The sequence below is a fragment of the Taudactylus pleione genome, unplaced genomic scaffold, assembly GCF_031769625.1.
Source record: "Taudactylus pleione unplaced genomic scaffold, aTauple2 ptg001800l, whole genome shotgun sequence".
In the NCBI taxonomy this organism is placed as follows: Eukaryota; Metazoa; Chordata; class Amphibia; order Anura; family Myobatrachidae; genus Taudactylus; species Taudactylus pleione.
In genome coordinates, this window is record NW_028286197.1 from 906,314 (window position 1) to 927,670 (window position 21,357).

The 21,357-nt window shown below is 44.1% G+C and overlaps 1 protein-coding gene across 1 annotated transcript in view; it reads right to left on the reverse strand.

The window, feature by feature from the left end:
* LOC148436342 (presenilin-associated rhomboid-like protein, mitochondrial) overlaps positions 1–21,357 on the reverse strand; it is a 37,520-nt gene that overhangs the window by 15,620 nt on the left and 543 nt on the right. Inside the window, exons 2-5 of the mRNA XM_088465015.1 lie at positions 18,882–19,068; positions 6,886–7,026; positions 6,617–6,665; positions 6,441–6,536 (exon numbers count right to left, since the gene is read on the reverse strand). Coding sequence (XP_088321141.1) covers positions 6,441–6,536; positions 6,617–6,665; positions 6,886–7,026; positions 18,882–19,068 — 473 coding nt within the window. The remainder of the gene's footprint in view (positions 1–6,440; positions 6,537–6,616; positions 6,666–6,885; positions 7,027–18,881; positions 19,069–21,357) is intronic.

The window sequence follows — 21,357 nt, forward strand, 5'->3', positions numbered from 1 at the left end:
AACTGGCAAAAGTCGTCACCCTGACCGGTACAACAGATGTGCCATTTGGGAGCGAGATTGGACTCGTGGTGCAGAAAATATATCTGCCGAAGGAGAAGATCCTTGCCTTACAATCACAAATATGCAGGTTGCTTCGCAACAGGCAGATATCTGTTCTAGTAGCCATGCAGGTCCTGGGGTCGATGGTGGCCACCTTCAGGATGGTGGAATACGCTCAATTCCACTCCAGACCACTGCAGCAATTCGTTCTGTCTCACTGGAACAAGGATCATCACACGATTAGGTCTCAGCTGCTGCGTCTCTCTCCAGAGGTACGGTTGTCCCTGACCTGGTGGTTGCAGACAAAGCATCTCAGGCAGGGTCGCCCCTTTTGGGTGTCGGATTGGACATTGGTCAAAACCGATGCCAGTCTTCAAGGTTGGGGGGCGATGATGGGGTCACACACTTTCCAAGGAAAGTGGTCAGTGACGGAAAGCCGGCTACCGATAAACACCCTGGAATTAAGAGCTATATTCAAAGCTTTAGTGCAGGCTCAGGAAATCTTAAAAGGCAGGTCGGTGCAGATACAGTTGGACAATCGCACCGCAGTCGCCTACTTAAATCATCAAGGGGACACGAAGAGTCGGGCCGCCTTGGCAGAGGTATCAAGAATCCTGGTATGGGCAGAGACTCATCTGCCCATGATATCTGCCATGTTCATTCCAAGAATTGGGAAGCCGATTTTCTCAGTCGGCAAGAGATAAATGCAGGGGAATGGGCCCTACATCCATAGGTCCATCATGGCCGGCCCTCCGGGGTGCTTCTGCTGAGCAATTATGTAAAGCAGCCACATGGTCTTCCATCCATATCTTTGTCAAATTTTATGCCTTTGACACTTTTGCCTCTCAAGATGCCTCTTTCGGGCGTAAGATTCTCCTCTCTTCTGAGAGTAAGGAGCGTCCCCGTCCGTAGGGTTAGTGCTTTGGGATATCCCCAATGTAATGGCTGTGGACCCCATGGACCCCGAAGAAGAAAATAAGAGTTATGGTATAACATACCTTTGTTAACTCTTTTTCTTCGAGGTCCATGGGGTCCACAGGACACCCACCCAGACGCACCTGTAATTCTGGGGGAGGTTTTTCCATAGTTTCTACTTCTTGAGAGTCTGGACTCGTAAGTATGGGTCTTTTCTTTCTTACCCTTTGTTTGTCTCTGCCTGCTTGAGCTTGGTAACGAACTGGCTACCTGATGCAGGGGGTGGGGTATATGAGGAGGAAACCCGGTGCATCCTGGGAGCAGAGAGCTCGTTTGTGTTAACTGTTTGGTGACTGGGATTCATACCCCAACGTAATGGCTGTGGACCCCATGGACCTCGAAGAAAAAGAGTTAACAAAGGTATGTTATACCATAACTCTTATTTTTTCCCCCTGTATTTCCAAAACCAGGACCGGCCCAGAGCCCAATGCTGGTTGCGCTAAATACGGGGGACCCTTATGTAGTTTGACATTGACATTTATATGATCTAGCAACTGATCTATATGTGTGAGCAATCTATTCATGATATGGCAATATGATATGGTGAGTGCCCTCTACATTGTATGTATGCATTTTGACTGCTATTGTGTTTAGGAGCACCACAGAAGTTGCTTAATAATTTGGATGTGATTGCAGGCACATGGAATATATTCTATACCATTCTATCATCTAGTGCAGGGATGGGGAACCTCAGTCCCAGGGGCCATATAAGGTTCATGAAATCATTTGGTCTGACCCTCTGAGCTTTTTTCTGCTAGCCTCATCTGGCTAGCAGGGTGCCTAGAATGGCACCCTGCAGCCAAAATCTATGCAGCAGTGCCGCCTTGAGCCTCCTTAGGATTGCTGTAATCAACGGCGATTGTGGCCCCACCCCATGTGACGGCACACTGAGGGGGTGTGGTCTACATCAGACCCGAAAATAATGTTATATATATATATATATCAAAATGGCCCTAGGCAGAAAAAAGGTTCCCCGCCCCTGATCTAGTGCCTGGGTTTCTTAGGAGCTGAAGGTGCATTTTACACTGCAAGTTGAATTCAATTAGATGCAATAACACATAAATTTGGGTTAATGCAGCCAGGTGCGAATTTTGCTATTCAATTAGCCACACAAGTTAACTCTCCATAAGAATTAACACTGATTTTTGTTTGCACCCCCTTAGCAGGTGAAAAGTTGAGGAAAATCCGTATTTTATGGTTAAAATTATGGTACTTGGTTCAGAACCCCTGGGACACCCCCTAATGATAAATAAGGCACTTAGAAGTTTTTAAATTAGAATAATTTGGCCAATAACGATTTTAATTTTTGGAGCAATATTCTACCAAAAGTAGAATAATGGTTTGAATGTGGTTGGAAAGGTATATTAGGGTGTAATATTGATGGGAAATGTATTTGTATGCTTGCAGCTGGGAGTTACAGGTATTTTTTTGACAAAATAGCTTAACCACTTGCCTGGCATGGTCGCATTTATCCAACCACACCAGGCAGTGCGTTATCTGATCTGGTCGCAATATTTCGACCAATCAGATAAACAGAGAATTTTCCAGCAGCTGCTGCTCTCAGGGGAACCTTCCGGTCCCTCTGATTGCCTGCACCCTCCCCCAGTGTCTGCCGTGCTGCTGATCGGTCAGCAGAGAAGGACCCCCCAACCCAGCGGCTGCAGAGATTAGCAGCCGCTTGGAAAAAGTAAATTAACCCCCCCTCACCCACAAAGAGTGTGTCTGGCGTCTGAAGCCACTGTGAAAAAGAAAGTCGCGATGCTCGTGATGTTACGATGGTGGTAATCCAATATTAAAAAAAACAATATAAAATATTTGTAAATAATAATTTTTTCAAATGAAATCATTTTAGATAAGTTGATATACGTTCTGCACCTGATGCACTCAAAGAAAAAAATGCAATTTCTGACTGGTTTTTAGTAAAATAAAAAAAAAAAATTGTCAGTTAAGTCGTTAAAAGGACCAAAAAAAAAAACCTTACATGGTTGCTATGCATCTCAAATTCATCTACAGCCTTTAAATTGCTGAAAAACATTTGTTTTCTATCATTTTAACTTTTAGTAGAAAAATGCAAAAAACAGCTAGAACCCCAAATACTATGCTAATAGACACTAATAGCCTTTTATACAGTTATTCCAATCCAGTTTCCCCTTTTTTGGAAGTACAGGGCGACTTTCCCTCACCAATCATAGGTATTACCAGATCGAATTACTGCGCAACCCCTGGGATAAGCACAGGGTTTGCAAAATATGCGCTATAGCGCATATTTACGTGCTACAGGCTGTTTGGGAACCAATTTTTAAAACTAAGTGGGTCCCTCAGGACACGCTGTGTGCAACCAATCGTCGCCGCCGGCGGCAGCATCCTCACAACCAATAGCCGCCGGCTGAGTTTCCTCATCTAGTCTCTGCAACTCACCCAATCTCCAGGCAACTCCGACCAGACACCGGGACAGTCAGGCTCCGCCCACTCCCCGGAAGAAGCAGCAGCGCCTCCAGCCAATCACTGGCTTTGTCTCTTCAGCCAATCACAGCCTGCAGTGTCTTCCTCTCCCTCTCTGAGCCCACCAGGGCAGCATGTTGAACTGCTGGTCTTTTTCCTCCAGCTCAGGTCGGTCTACTGCTGTGCCTCTGCATCCTCTACAGGGCGCACTGACCCCAGTAGCCGCCGCAGAGACTGTCCCGACTAACCCAGTGCTGTGCAGCCACCCTTCTTCTCCGCAAAGGTAAGCGCTGCTCTCTGTCACTGCCCCATGATGTCTGGTCTGGTCTGTGTATGGGTAGCAAATCACCGTGACACCCCATGCCTGCCTATACTCCCCTGCCTTGCATCTGTGCCCGGAGAGAATGTTAGGCTTATGGCTGTGACTCTGTATAGTAGGGATGTGTAGATGTGTATCTCCCATGCAGTAGTGTGTGTCCCCTGTGCTTGCAGAGTCTTAGAGCCTACCCCCAAGTACTGCCTGTCCCTAAGCACCTGCTTGCCCCAGCTAATATCTATCCATACCCCGTCTCCCCAGTACTGCTCCAGCTATATACCCTTACCCCTTCCCTACTCCTAACCTAACCCCATCCTTGCCCCCAGTCTTGCCCAGCTGCTATCTACCCTTGCCCCCTCCCTACCCCGGTAGTGCCTGCCCCTAACATAATCCTTGCACCCCAGTACTGTCCTAGTTGCTATCTACCTCCTCCCTACCCCTACAGCACTGTCTCCAGCACTGCCTGCCCCTAACCCCCTCCTTGCTCAAATGCTGCCCCAGATGATTTCAACCCTTACCCCCCTACCCATAGCACTGTTTGCCCCTAGCTCGATCCTTGCCCCCCCAGCACTTTCCCAACTGCTGTCTGCACGTACCTCCTCCCTGCCCCCAACACTGCCTGTCCTTACCCCCCACTTCTACCTGCCTCTATCTAAGGCTCTACCCAAAGTACTGCTTACCCTTAACCCCCTATACCCCAACTGCTATCTTTCCCCAGCATTGTACCATAATATGGGAATAGAACCCCAATTTTTTAAATTGAGGGGACCCTGGGACCCACTAATTTTTTCGCTCACCGCGATCACTGAAGCATTTTAGAATTCAATAGCTCAACTAGAGGAGCCATGGGAAAACCAGCATTAAATTCTGCCCTAAGAATCTACTAGATGTTTGAATTCCCCTGAGATTTCAGCTATGCATCAATATACTCACACACAAAAACAAACAGATAAGCAAGCTTTGGAATTCAAAAGAGAATTCTCAGAGCTCAGAAAATACTCAAAACACTCCCAAATAAAAGCACTCTAAAGCTTTAAAGATTGGAAAACTTGTTAAAATAGACGGCAACATTTATTGTAGATCTGGACAAATCATGGAAGAGAACCTGCTTCAAGACACTCTAAACTCATTTTGGATTCCAGCAGGATAAATGACCCAAAGCATTAAACAAAAAAGGCACTTGTAACCTCTGGTCTAGGGGTGGATGCTCCGATACATGCAGATGTATGTATGTATCGGACTCACTCGTCTTTGCTGCAGTTGCGCCAAACAGCCCCTCTTAAAGCACCTGGTCCCATGAGACATTGCTAGCACTGGGCGTCTTTTTTGCATCTTTTTTTGCTGCAAAATGCATCCAAGTCGCAATGTGATGCATCTAGGACAAATCAGTAGTCTGTGTTGATTAATTTGATATGTGACACTTATATGCTAATTAAGAGATTCAGTCGCACAAAGTGCTAGGATGCAGCGGCCGCAGAGTTTCCTGGTGTGTCCAAGTCACATTGCAACTTAGACACATTTTCAGCAAAAAAAAGACGCCCAACACTAGCAGAGTCGCACGGGACCTAGCTGCTCACTCACACCAGGCATATTGCACTGCATGGCGTATTGAGGCTAAATGAGCAAAGACACATCTGTATACTGATATGAATTTATGGTCAATTATAATGTAAAGATTTTTTTCTTGAATTTAAATTAGAAACCAGAAAAAATAGTGAAAGCCACAAATGTTAGGCTGCCTAGGGCCAGTCCCAGTGTGTTGTGTACACAGTACTCAAAAGTGCCGTAACCAATTAGCAATAAATCAGCATAATAAAATGTACACGCATAAAGTGAAAGTGCTGCTGTATACCATGGGTAGTCTACCAGGAAAGATATCAAAAGAAACAAACGTAAAAAAAATTTTAAGAAAATGTGACGCATGCAATGCAATGTATATTAACTGGCAAAGTAAGCCAAGGCTGATGCCAGAGCTTTGCCCTTTATTGGACCTTTTTTTACCTACTTGAGACTTTGTTCCATCAAAAACCTGGAGGATTACAAGCAAAGCCTTACTGGAACCCTACCATTTGGGAGCACTCTACAGCCAAGGGACTGCACAAGCTGCAGGTTATTCTAACCCTGCTGGATTTCTATCATTGCACCCTATAGGACTGAGCAGGCACCCGGTAATTATATTTGGAGCCCCCACTGACTATTTACAACACTTTTGCAAAAGATGGATGGGTCCTTATCTCTGGTGTTTTAAAATACCCATTTTACAGTATTTCTTCTGAATACTATGTACATAACCGTTTAATCGTGTGTGTTATAACATTTGGATTATGCATATTAAACTTACTTTTTATATATCTGGATAGGTTGCTCACACAGTATTTACTTATTTATTAATTGATACATTTTTTGATTTTACTTTTCCAGTTAATATACATTGCATACGCCCCATTTTTTTAAAATTGTTTTTAGGTTTGTTTCTTTTTATTTAAATTAGAGTATTTTGTGTTGAATAGCATTAGGAATTTCAGAATAAATCAATGTTGATACTATGATGTAAGAAGATTAAAATCATTCAGAAGAATGCCTAAGGAGTAAATTATTTTTATTGCCACTGTGATATATTACAAATAAATATAAATTCTTCATTCATTTACAGTGTAACTATACTTACGAGATACAGGGTTTGATGTGAAATATCGGATCATTGTACGTTGCATGGCAGGGACTCTCCAGAGACAGAACACCAATATGTTAGCTGTAATTATGCCTGTGGAAGATAAAGAAATTATAACACACACACACACACGAGAACTAACAATTAGTCAAATGGTCAATATTAACAATTACCTGACACAGTCCTCTGGCCATCACTAAGCCCGTTCCACCACTCATTCACCTACAGAGACATATGCACAATCCATGTTAACTGGAATCCTGCAACACAATGCCAGCTATTTTTAATAGGAGTTGATTCTTTCTTTCTTCTTGAATGTATTCTAGTAACAAATTATCATCCATGCACTAGCAATATTAAAATAAATAAAAGAACAAAGCTATTAGTGAATGTACAAGGTACTAAATGTACTTTTTGTAGAGTGCATTTAAAACTACTGTACCCGCTTTCTGAGGTCCCCATGTTTCGGAGGCCGTAACTTCTCCAGCCAATCTGCTTGAACGTCATCTAGATAACTCTTCATCCGATTTTTTAATGTCTCGTACTGCCAAATAGCAGCAATTCCAAAAGAGCAACCTGAAAACTGATAATCAAACACCATATAAAAACAGTATAACAGTTCTCTAAAATACAACTGAAAACATATTTTGTCTAATAATTTACATATGGGTAAATATGTATGTGTTAACCAGCTAAAATATGGAACTAATATCCCATTGTTTTAAGTATTAGATGTACTGTACATTTAGGTCATTTTAACCACATATTTTAATTCTGCTCAATTTACCAATTACACAGGTGTATATGACAATATCCCTTTCAGTACTATAACAGTCATAGGTGTCTATTTACTAAGCAGTGTTAGGACACAGAGTGAAAAGTGATAAGGTGCCAGCCAATCTGCTCCTAATTGCCATCTCACAGGCTGTGTTTGAAAAATGACAGTTGGGAGCGGATTGGCTGGCACCTTATCACTTTTCACTCTTTGTCCTAACACTGCTTAGTAAATAGACCCCATAATGTTCTCATAACAAGTGCCAGAAAACAAGAGGCATCATGTTCTAAGAAGCTGAAGCAGCTTGAAGATCGGTAAAGTAACTTTAACGTAATCCCCCAATTTCCTTGCACAAATGCATATTATTTCTACTTCTCTATCTTCTTTTTAGCTTTTCTGTTTTTTCTGAAGTAAATTCTATCACAATGGAATTTCAAAATGAAGAGGAACAGGAGCAAAAGAATATTTGCTACTTTTGTGAAAATCAGATACAAAGAAACCAGAGAGCAACAGGAGATGCCGGTGGTTTACTGTATGTCCCAAAACTATGTATGTTACAGTACAAATTTCTGATATTGAAAATTTTTTTTTTTTCATTGCACATGCGTCTAAATCACACCTCGCATGCGACACGATTGGGTTCATACAGAGACGTAGTTGTGAGTCAGACGCATGCAGAAGTGTAGTGCCAGGGAGGTAGCTCATCAGACACATGGAGATCGTCTGTCTCAAGAGTGTGTTATAGGAGTGTCACTGAAGTTTTTGCATAGACTCTGCACCTACTGTATCCTAGGCCTGGTGCAGGTCTCAATTGTGCAACTGATGGTAGCCTCTAAAGATGCACCAAGCATGTTTGCAGTGTCTGAGACACTTGAACTGGGTGTCGCAGACAGTGTACATTTATACGCACAGATGTACACAATGGAAGGGCTTGTACGGGTATCAGCATAAAGTTGCAGATGCAGCGGCGTCTCTTGACAGTCGCACATCCAGCTCAGAATAAGGCCCTAATTGTGATGTGATCAGCATGAGTTCAAATACATACAGGAAGCCATTAAAGTTTCCCATTCTATTATATTATCGTGGATCTTGGAGACAGAACCTCTCATCATGAGCACATGCTGCCAATCTTACATGGTTTGGGGAAATGAGAGTTTATCATCTGAGTCTGCAACTCTTCTGTTGAGAAGATGGAACATTTGGGTGGTACAGATGAGTCTGCATACATCTATCCGCCATGCGCTACAAAATGAGCCACACAACGCGGTAGCGCTGTGTGCCCCAGTAGCGCCGAGCGTCTTTCGCGCAACTTTCTTACCTTCAAATGCGTCTTATATACGCAGTGATGTTAATAGATAACACAAGCAGCTTCCGCTGATTAAAATGATATTCAGCACGCCTATGTTCTATGTGTATCTGCATGTGAAATGCTACGTTACAGTGACAGCAGCTGTAACACTAACATTGTGCGTCTGCAGATGTATCTACATGTGAAACACTGAGGGCCTGATTCAGCAGTGAACTGCTGAACGCAGATTCCGGATGTTCGGGAATCTGCGCAGACGCAGGACCCATTCTGTGAGTGTGAAGAATGGGCCGTGCAAACACACTTGCAGACTGGCAGCAGGCTGTGAGTGATTGACAGTCTGCTGGCGTTTGTGGGTGGGGTGGGGGCAGCGATGCTCTCCGTTTCCGTTGCGGGGGAGGGAAGAAACCAGATTCTCCGTCGGCTGACGAAGACTTCCTGGCATCTTCCTCTAAACTACGACGGCCGGCTGCGGGTCCCCATGTATTTTCACAAATAATATCGGCTATAAAAAGCCCGGGGGGGGGGCGGGGCGCACGCCGTTTTTATATTAATTTCACCCTTTTATACATTTTTCCCCGTCCATGCACCTTCATCAAGTAATGACGTCAGGCATTGTGTGGGTCCGGCCGACAGATCGTTCAGACATAAATACTGAACGATATGTCGCGGATCGGGTACGAGATTGGCAGATCTTACCTGCTGTAAGAAAGATCTGAAGATACGACCGACAATCCTCGGGTACACGCATCGACATCGATATCATAAGTGGACACTCACGATTTGCACATATTATTATGCATGATCTGTCATTCCGATGAGTCAGAAATGGCCAAATCGTGCAGAATATCGTCTAGTATGTAGGCACCTTTAGAGACAGGATTAATAGCCTCGAACTCAGAAGGCTCATATACAGGTGTTGGTACCAAAAACACGGGTTGTCTTGTCCCAAAGCCTTTGTTTACTATGCACTTAAAGAATGCTCCATAGAACTCAATTAGATAATACCAAACTTTAACGCATATAAACGTTTGTCGGAAAGAGTGTGCGCATATTGCTGGCTTTTCTTCAGGCAGCTTTATTTAATTTTTAGTGATCCCTGTAGCAAGAGCACTTACAAGGCCTCCTAAGCGCATTTAAGGACACTGGGCACTATACCTACTCTTTTAGAACTGTTCAACGGAATTTATAGATCCCTACCTGAATATCCCTCTATTACCAAAGCGAACACTACGCTTATTCTAAAACCAGGTAAAGAACCCTTGTCGGTGGACTCATATAGACCTATTACTCTACTAAATGTAGATTTATAAATCTTCTCAAAGATATTAGCTAACAGATTACAGCAAATCCTCCCCGAATTGTTAACATCACATCAATTGGATTTTGTTGAGAGGCGCCACTTGGTAAAAGCAATACATTCTGCCATTGCTGCATCAATAGCCTGTGTTGGGAAGAGGAAAGAGGAGCACATGCCACTCAATCTCAACACCCATAAGGCATTTGACAGTGGCATGTTCCCACTTATTTAAAGTGTTGGAGTGCAGAGTTCGATGAGAATTTTATCAAACTCATATGATATTTTTACACAATGCCTTCTACCTCTCTTTAGGTTAATGGCTTGAGAGGAAAGCAATTGGTTATGCAGCGTAGAACAAGACAGGTGTTCCCCCTCCTCGCTGCTACTTTTTAATTTATCCAATCAATCCCTTACTTCGTATTCTACAAGCTTCGTCTGTGTTTAAGGGTATACAAATTGGTAACAGAGGTTAAGCTTTCTGCATTTGCAGATGATGTATGTGGGTGATCCTAGAACCTCTCTTCTTAAGCTTCCAGATTTGTTATGAGATTTTGGAAGGGTATCAGGATTCGAGGTGAATCTTTCAAAATCAGTGGGCATGTACTGTACTTGGTCCCGGGGGTTACTCAGCCAACAACTGTTTAAATGGGCCAAATACTACATTGTTTACTTAGATATCAAACTTCCAATATACCCCTTGGAACCATATCGTATGAATATAGGAGAGGCGGTTACAGCCATTTCATCTGAATTGGAAGGATGGAATCATCTAATGCTCTCCTACATTGGCAGAGCCAATTTAATATAAATGTCAATTTTCCCACGTCTTTTATATTTGGTGCAGTCATTGTCTCTGTTAATTAGCCATACTGACTTGGCGAAAATTAACACAATGTTCAGAAAAGAAAGAGGCAGAGAATAGCATTGACAAAATTACAGCAACCCAAATTTAATGGGCGCATCAACTTTCCGCAGATTCTTTATAAGCATGCAGCAGTGTTAAGATATTTGTGTGATGGCTTTCCAATAGCAAAATATATGCAAACACTACGTTGGAGTCTTAGTTTTTTTCAGAAGGTAACTTGATCGCTTTCCTCCATCGTTTTGAGGCTGAGATTGATCAAGAGATCAGGGACAACCCTTTGCTATGGTCAGTATATCGCCTGTGGCATTTATTGAGATGCAAAGCAAATTTAAATGCATATAAATCTTTATTCTTTCTGGGTAATGATGCATTTCAACATGGGGAGGCAACTTTTCCATTCACAACTCTATGACGGGAGGGGCTCAAAAATATTGGTGAAGTAGTGGACTCTTCTACTAAAAAACTAGAAAGTTTTGTAGAGGCCACACAAACCATTCCTATCCTTCAACGTTATCCACTAGCATTCTTTCAGATGCAACATTCTTTAATTTAAGGTTTTTCAGAGCTAGACTGGATTGGTCGAATTCGTTAGATTGTGTGTTGTGGTCTTCACCTGCCTCCAGAAAAGTAATTTCTACACAATATTCTTTCCTGCGATCCTTAATAGACCACAAAAGTACTCGAAATGGGTGTAGAGCAGTGGCTTCCGAACTTTTCCATCATTTAGTTGCCCCACATTACTTAAAAATTAAGGGCCGTATTCAATTTGAGGCGAAATGTCGGAATCAGCGATAATTTAATCGCCGATTACGTCATTTTTGCCTATTTTGATTATCCCCGTATTCAATTACATTGACTTTTTGCCGGTGCGAAAAGTCAATGTAAAAAACCGGGGAGAAGTTTTTACCAGCCTTTTGCTGGCGAAAAAAAGTGCAGAATTGGGATTTAGGGGTGCAGCCTTAAAAAAAAATAGCCTGCACCCCTGGGAATGTCCCCTAAAAAAGTTGTGTCAAAAAAAAAAAAAAAATGGGGACACCCCAAAAAATTACCTTTAAATTTGGGGTGAAAAAAAAAAATAAAAAAATACAGAACACACTTATACAAAAGCCAAATTAAATCCAGAGGGGTTCCCTTATAGGAGGCAACTGTTTTCTTCATTGCCGGAGTAGCGGCAGATGCATTTTTGAAGAATTATTTTAAGTCATTTTAGGGACTTTAAAATATGCTTGCACACATTTTCATGTACCCCAAATTTGATGGGGCTTTGATAAATATACTTAAGCAACATAGACTCCAACTATGTTGATACCCAAATACATTTTATTAAAATACAATTCTAAAAATGCCAACCATATGTACTATAACCGTAACCTTAAAGTGTTTTAAGAAAAAATGTAATATTACATCAATGTGATGTGTATAAAAAACGTGCTGTAAACAATTACAGTATGTGCTGATTAATGTATGGCAACACATATGATGTAATGCCAACCCTTAACCACAAGATGTCATTTATATATATATGAAAAAATATAGTATCAAAAAGTGTCAGTTTTGAATGAATAAAAATAGTGAAATAAACAACATATTTTGTACTTGATTATTTATCCTTTATATCTTCACATTTTAGATGTCTAGTATAATTATGTCTAGTTTTTCACTTTTTCATTTAAATTCTTTTGCCTTTTTTCCACATATTTCACAGTTGGTTATTTCACTTTATATTCATTCACACTGACACTTTTTGATATTATATTTTTTCATATATATATATATATATATATATATATATATATATATATATAAATGCCATCTTGTGGTTAAGGGTTGGCATTACGTCACATTGGCAAATATTTGTTGCCATACATTAATCAGCACATATTGTAATTGTTTACAGCACGTTTTTTATACACATCACATTGATGTAATATTAAATTTATTTCTTGAAACACTTTAAGGTTACGGTTATAGTACATATGGTCGGCATTTTTAGAATTATATTTTAATAAGAAAATTCATTTGGGTACCAACATAGTTGGAGTCTATGCGGCTTAAGTATATTTATCTTCAGTGTTTGTGTTATTAATGTTCTGTTATGTTTTCACTTGTTGGTTACAGGGTTACCATGACAACGCGTTGTCTGGTATGTCCCTGCTCTGTCATCCTGTGCGCCTGACTGCGTCACGGATGCGCCGGTCACATGGTGTCCACCAGCACGTGTTGGAACTGGACTTCCGGGACCCGGGCTGGCGTGTAGGATGGGAGAAGACGTCCGGTGGGGTAAGGTATTTAAGTTTGTTTTTTACACTTGATAAGCATTCTTGTTATCCTGATGAAGGGGTGAGAGGCCCCGAAACATCAATGCACTGTATGTATGATTGATTAAATCTACACATCTTTCACTTGCTACCCAGACTCTGAGTGTCGCCTCATGTGTACATAATATATGCCAAACGTTCATCATCTGCTGCCCCGCTCTGTCAGTCCCTCCATTGGTTGCCGGTTTTCTACCGTATTCAATACAAAATACTGTTACTTACACATAAGGCCATTAACCGAATTACACCAACATACATCTCTTCACTCATCTCAAAATATCTCCCAACCCGACCTCTCCGCTCAGCACAAGAACTGCGTCTCTCATCCCCACGCATTACTTGCTCCCATTTACGGTTACAGGACTTTCTTCGGGCTTCACCTACTCTATGGAATGCCTTACCACACACAATAAGACTTACCTCTACTCTTCAATCCTTCAAGCGTTCCCTGAAAACTCACCTCTTCAGACAAGCTTATCAGATTCCAGAACCGACCACATAACCTTCATAGCTTCCATGTCTTATCACATCCCCTCTCACAGTCCATACATAACCTCACATATTGTCTTTCTTTCACATACTCCTGACATTTTGCCGACATTCCTATGTGACTGGATCAAGCAGCCCACCAAGAAACTCTGCATTCTGGCCAGACCAAATTGCAATATATATAGCACCTATCCTTGTGTATCAATGCCTGTTTCCCTATAGATTGTAAGCTTGCAAGCAGGGCCCTCTTACCTCTATGTCTGTCTGTTATTACCCTGTTTTGTTCTATCAATGTTTCCAATTGTAAAGCGCAACGGAATATGCTGCGCTATATAAGAAACTGTTAATAAATAAATAAATAAATATATATATAAGCTTGCCACATCCTGCTCCTGGGATTTTTGCCCATTCCTCATGGCAAAACTGCTCCAGCTCCTTCATGTTGGATGGTTTCTGCTTGTGAACAACAATCTTCAAGTCTGACCACAGTTTCTCAATTGGATTGAGATCTGGGCTTTGACTGGGCCATTCCAACACATTTAAATGTTTCCCCTTAAACCACTCGAGTGCTGCTTTAGCTGTATTCTCTGGGTCTTTGTCCTGCTGGGAGGTGAACCTCCGTCCCAGTCTCAAATCACAGGCAGACAAACAGGTTTTTCTCAAGAATATCCCTGCATTTAGCACCATCCAGCTATCCTTCGACTCGACTCAGTTTCCCAGTCCCTGCTGCTGAAAAACATCCCAACAGCATGATGCTGCCACCACGTTTCACTGTGGGGATGGCGTTCTTGAGGTGATAGGAGGTGTTGGGTTTGCGCCAGACATAGCGTTTTCCTTGGTGGACGAAAAGTTCAATTTTAGTCTCATCTGACCAGAGCACCTTCCTCCATACATTTGGGGAGTCGCCCACGTGCCTTTTGGCAAACTCAAATCGTGTCTTCTTATTTTTATCACTAAGTAATTGCTTTTTTCTGGTCACTCTTCCATAAAGCCTAGCTCTATGGAGTGTATGGCTTACTGTGGTCACATGCAGATACACCAGTCTCTGCTGTGGAACTCTGCAGCCCCTTCACGGCTACCTTTGGTCTCTGTGCTGCCTCTCTGATTAATGCCCTCCTTGCCCGGTCTGTGAGTTTTGTGGGCGGCCCTCTCTTGGCAGGTTTGTTGTGGTACCATGTTCTTTCCATTTGATGATGATGGATTTGATGGTGCTTCGGGGGATCATCAAAGATTTTGATATTTTTTTTTAGAACTCAACCCAGAATTGTATTTCTCAACAACTTTGTCCCTGACTTGTTTGGAGAGCTCCTTGGTCTTCATGGTGTGATGCCTCTTGCTTAGTGGTGTTGCAGCCTCTGGCGCCTTTCCGAAGAAGGTGTGTTTATACTGACAGATCATGTGACACTTAGATTTCACACAGGTGGACCTAATTTCACTAATTATGTGAAGGTAATTGGTTCCACCAGAACTTATGAGGGGCTCCATAGCAAAGGGGGTGATTACATATGCACATGCCAATTTTCTGAATTTTATTTATAAAGATTCTTTTTTAAATATATTTTTCTCATTTTACTTCATCAAATTAGACTATTTTGTGCATATCCATCACATAAAATTCAGATTTAAAAAATAAATTACAGGTTGTAATGTAACAAAAAGGGAAAAAGCCAAGGGGGTGAATACTTTTGCAAGGCACTGTGTGTATATATATATATATATCTACAGGGGTATAGAAAATCCTTATATAGAAACAAATAGAAGACAGGGACAGAAGAGAAGGGAGGAAGTCACACAAAGTACATCTTAGCATTTCGTATATAGATTCAGTCTCGGTCGCTCACAGATATACAAGTGTTGCATATCAAATTCATCAGCACAGTCTCCTGGTGATTCCTATTCGCATCACATTGCAAGTTAAATGCATTTCTAGCAGTGACACACGGGACCTGTCACACAAGAGGGGCTGCTTGGCTTGACTGCAGCAAGAATATATGAGGTCACCCCCTGCCCCCTTACCCCTCTACCTACCCCTTCCCAGGGGCTGGCTGGCAACTTTTAGCCTGGGGGGCAAATGCATGCAGGTGGCCCTGGCAGAGGAGTAGTGTGTAGCCAGGGTGCCCGAAGGAACGTGCGTGCTACGGCGCCCCCTCCCTCAAGTGTTCTAGGGAGGAGGCGGGTCCATATGGGATTAATGTAAGGTAAAAATAAAGATATGGGGCAGCTCCCTGTCATAGTGCCCATATGCCGTGCCACCCTGTGCCACAGGAGGATACCCTTACGCAGGCCTTGATTAGTGCCTCCAGTAGTGATCCCCCCTATGCAGTGCCCCTTGTACCCCCAGTAGTAAGCCCCTTATATAGTGCCCCCAGTAGTGGTAACCCTTATGCAGTGCCCCTTAAATAGTGGCCCCAGTTGTAGTCTTCCCCCTATGCAGTACCCCCACTATTGCCCTTTATATAGAGCCCCCAGCAGTGGTCCCTCGATGGAGTGCCCCCAGTGGTAGTCCCCTCCCCCCTATGGAGTGCCCCCAGTGGTAGTCCCCTCCCCCCTATGGAGTGCCCCCAGTAGTAGTCCCCTCCCCCTATGCAATGCCCCTAGTAGTAGTCCCCTCCCCTTGTAGTGCCCCCAGTAGTAGTAGTCCCACCCTTGTAGTGCCCCCAGTAGTAGTAATCCCCCCCTTGTAGTGCCCCAGTAGTATTCCCCCCCTTGTAGTGCCCCCAGTAGTATTGCCCCCCCTGTAGTGCTCCCAGTACTCCCCCTCTTGTAGTGCTCCCAGTAGTCCCCCCCCCTTGTAGTGCTCCCAGGAGTCCCCCCCTTGTAGTGCCCCCAGTAGTATTCTCCCCCTGTAGTGCTTCCAGTAGTCCCCCCCTTGTAGTGCTCCCAGGAGTCCCCCCTTGTAGTGCCCCCTGTAGTATTCCCCCCCTGTAGTGCTCCCAGTAGTCCCCCCCCCTTGTAGTGCTCCCAGGAGTCCCCCCCTTGTAGTGCCCCAAGTAGTAGTCCCCTCATGTAGTGCTCCCAGGAGTCCCCCCCCTTGTAGTGGTCCCAGTAGTCCCCCCCTTGTAGTGCTCCGAGTAGTCCCCCACTTGTAGTGCTCCCAGTAGTCCCCCCCTTGTAGTGCCCCCAGGAGTCCCCCCCTTGTAGTGCCCCAAGTAGTAGTCCCCCCCTGTAGTGCTCCCAGGAGTCCCCCCCTTGTAGTGCTCCCAGGAGTCCCCCCCTTGTAGTGCTCCCAGTAGTATTCCCCCCCCTGTAGTGCTCACAGGAGTCCCCCCCTTGTAGTGCTCCCAGGAGTCCCCCCCTTGTAGTGCCCCCAGTAGTATTCCCCCCCTTGTAGTGCTCCCAGGAGTCCCCCCCTTGTAATGCCCCCAGTAGTATTCCCCCCTGTAGTGCTCACAGGAGTCCCCCCCTTGTAGTGCTCCCAGGAGTCCCCCCCCTTGTAGTGCCCCCAGTAGTATTCCCCCCCTTGTAGTGCTCCCAGGAGTCCCCCCCTTGTAGTGCTCCCAGTAGTATTCCCCCCTGTAGTGCTCCCAGTAGTCCCCCCCCTTGTAGTGCCCACAGTAGTATTCCCCCCTGTAGTGGTCCCAGTAGTCCCCCCCCTTGTAGTGCTCCGAGTAGTCCCCCACTTGTAGTGCTCCCAGTAGTCCCCCCCTTGTAGTGCCCCCAGGAGTCCCCCCCTTGTAGTGTTGTAGTGCCCCAAGTAGTAGTCCCCCCCTGTAGTGCTCCCAGGAGTCCCCCCCTTGTAGTGCTCCCAGGAGTCCCCCCCTTGTAGTGCTCCCAGTAGTATTCCCCCCCTGTAGTGCTCCCAGGAGTCCCCCCTTGTAGTGCTCCCAGGAGTCCCCCCCTTGTAGTGCCCCCAGTAGTATTCGCCCCCTTGTAGTGCTCCCAGGAGTCCCCCCCTTGTAGTGCTCCCAGTAGTATTCCCCCCTGTAGTGCTCCCAGTAGTCCCCCCCCTTGTAGTGCCCCCAGTAGTATTCCCCCCCTTGTAGTGCTCCCAGGAGTCCCCCCCTGTAGTGCTCACAGTAGTCCCCCCCTTGTAGTGCTCACAGTAGTCCCCCCTCTTGTAGTGCTCACAGTAGTCATCCCCCCCCCGCCGCAGTAGAGACATAATTAAAAAAAAAAAAAAAAACACGCTTACCTGACACCCGCTCCTGCTCCTGGTCCCGCCACCGAGATCAGCTCCTCCGTCCGCCGCTTTGCATTATGGGAGTGACGCGTCATGGGAGTGACGCGTCACTCCCATTACCCACTGCGGGAGCCGGAAGATGTCCGGCTCTGGCAGTGGGAGCAGCAGCCGATGAGAGTCTGTCTGACTCTCATCAGCTGCTAAAGCAAACACACAGCTGCCGGAGCCGGCGGCTGTGTGTTTGTGCTGTGTAGCGCTGACCGAACTCCGTCCGGTCAGCGCTACACACGCGGTGCAGTCTGTTTCACAGTGACACAGACTGCACCGCGGCCCACATGACGCTGCGGCCCGGGGGGCACATGGCACCCTGCCCCCCGGCCAAGCCTGCCACTGCCCCTTCCTGTGACTATGGTATAGGTCACTGGTTGAATCCACATGTAGAATATAGGTGGACATGTCTCCAGAAGAACACACTCAGATTATACCTGGCATGAAATTCTATATTTCTCCTTCAAGTCCTGTAGTGATCAACATCGGACACCAAAGTAATGTTAGCTTGAGTAATGTTAGTCTAAAGGTGCCTACACACTTGGCGATGTGCTCACGATTTATGATTTCCCTTGAACTCTCCCCTGGCAGCTCCCCGGCAGTCCTACACATGATTTGGAGTAAAAAATGTCCAATCTGACTTAAGATCTATCGTGCATCAAGTGCATTGTGCCCCAGATTGGCAAATCTGCCCTACAGCACAGCAAATCTGAAGATGCAATGTGCGACCAGCAGGGACGAGCATCGCATCGTGATTGTGAGCTCACGATTTGGGCATTTTTTTACACGATCTGTCATTCCGATGCGTCGGAATCGGCCAGATCGTGTATAAAAAATAAAAAATCGGTAAGTGTGTAGGCACCTTAAGTTAATGTCACTGTCTGTGTATAGGTTTATAGGAATAAAACTCAATCTATGGTGAAATTTAAGAATATGAGGAGTCAAAGACTGTGAAAATCTGTGTCTGGTCTTGGCTTTCTGACTATCAGATCCCATCATAGTGTCTTGTTAAAGATATGGGAAAAGTTGCAGATGTCTAACGGAGTAGGAAGATAATTAAACAGAATTGCAGTGGGATGTAAATACTGAATAATATTTAAATTTCCTGCTCAATATCTGAAAAATAAAATTATAAGGGTTAGTAGCCATTTAACTTAATTAACACCTTTAAAAGGTAGAAATATAAATTTATATCAGTAGTAATAAAGTTTACATACCCCAACAGTGAAGAGAAAAGGCTTGTAAAGTTGTTTAAGCATGTTGGTATGTATGGGGTAGACAGGTTCTGCCACAGATGGTGTAAAGCTACTTTTAATTGTCCCACTGCCATTCCGAACCTCAGATTCAACTCTTTCTGGCTTCTTTGAAACCCTTCTGAAACCACTCCTCTGTTCAATCAGAAGCCTAAATAATATAAAAAGGCACAGAAAGTAGCACAGACCACATGCCAAAGAATAGAAGTTTAATTTTAATAAAGCCATTTAGTCAGAGAAAACCAAAAAAGGGGGGGTTCCCTAAAGACTGGGTTCGTAGATTTGCTCTCTGCTCTGTTGAACAACTGTGGAAAGACAGTAAAACATTGTTTTCCATTCACGCTATACGTGGGAGGAATGTTTATTCAAGGAGCGAAAGTCCCAAAGCGGACAACCCCTTTTAATATTTCTAAAAAAAAAGGGCTATCTTAAAACTAGCCTGCTACATGTACACCTCAGATTAAAAAGGACCCATCCACTGACTGCACACAATAGTTGCTTACAGTCCTCGCACACTATTCCATTAGTTTTAACAGGACAAATGTATATGGTTTTGCATGGCCTCATGTTTCATCCACCGTTAATGTTTATTCTTTTGATGTACTCAAGCTAATTTTGAACAAGATTATTTTGGTCTTATATGGAACTATTTTATTAACATGTTGAAATAAAATATCTACAGTATGTGTCAATTAACTAGAAGAAAAAAAAATGCAATCCTAGAATATTAAATAAAATAAAATTTGTCTCCTCTCGTGACTCCTCTTCCATCCCACTTCCGCTTACAGTAGGTGTTCTCCAAGGTTCTGTTCTTGTTCCTCTCTAGGTGAACTCATCAGCTCCTTTGACCTCCAATATCATCTCTATGCTGAGGATACTCCGATATACCTTTCCTCCGCTGACCTTTTCTCCCTCTCCTCACTCGTATCTGCAACTGTCTCTTAGCCATCTCTTCTTGGTTGTCACAGTACTTTCTTAAACTTAATATGTCCAAGACTGAGCTGATCATCTTCCCATCCTCCCGTATCACCTCAGTTCCCACAATTTAATTATCAATTGACGGCACAACTAGCTCCTCTAGCCCCAAAGCGCGCTGTCTTCGGAGTTATCATGGACTTTTCCCTCTATTTCAAACCACAAATTTATCACCTCTCGCAGTCTGCCATTTCCATCTCAAAAATAGATCCTCTCTCACCGAGGATGCTACTATGCTACTCAAACCCTTATGCTGGCCATACACATACGCGATTTCTGGACGAGTCCACGATCCTATAGAAATTGTGCACTTTTTAACTTTAATACCATCCGATGCTCGCTCCCGCAGCTCTTTTAATTGGATCGTATGATCGGATGTGCAGCACATATTATCCATCGTAATCTTATGCTGATCGCGCCGTGTTTTTCAGCATGCGATGCATCATACGTCCGAGCCCTGTCACTTGTAATCCAGCTTCGACAAGTGTTCTCTATTTACAGACTTCAGATATCCCCAGCAATCCGGACCTACACAGTGGAGAAGATAGTGTTGCGACTCGAAACCCCACCAATTTCCATAAAACAAAGGCAGAAAGCCAAAAATATTAAAAAGGAAGACCCACTACTTCACCAGGCCAGAGAGGCCTTATTGAAACCACCGGATGAATAAGACAACTTTGCGGCATATGTCAGTCCAGAGGTGCAAGGAATGGTCCAGGACCAAAGAATACAATTTGAAAGATTGACGTCTGACCTTATATTTAAAGCAAGGCAATGTTTACTGACATCAGACACTACCATTATTACCCTGCCAGTACTTCTAACCCCCCTACACTCACCACAACAACACCCACCTACTATTCATCCCAAACAAACCACCCACCAATGGCAAACTACCCACCCTACACTCCTGATAACCCAGCCTCCTCCACCTTCCAAACTCTGCCCCCACCCACCTCCTCCTACCAACCTCCTCCTGCCTTCCTGCTCCTCCAACCACCTCCTCTTTCCAAACAACTCAGCCCCCACCCACCTCCTCCTACCAACCTCATCCCCCATCCACCTCCTCCTACCATCCTACTCCCCAAGCAGGATACTCCATCCGCCGCCTCCTACTAAAATACTTCTACACCCTCACCACCCAATTTTTTCACACTATTACGCGAAGCAAGTGAGGACAATCAGGATTTATCATAAATTGTTATGCGTTTCCCAAATAATTTTACAAACTTGTTTGGTACTAATGAAGTTTCATACTCCCTGAGAAGTATGGTGCTGAATGCAGCATGGTGTTTGTGACCCAGACTCTCAGGCGGCTAGGAGCACATGCTGGAAGTGCATGTCAATGGGGGCAGGGCACCACTGACTTTGCACTTTCTGCATGTGTTTGTGCCCCAAACACCAAAGCTCATGCCACACCATACTTATCAGGGATTGGGTAACTTGGTGATACTTTTAACATTTT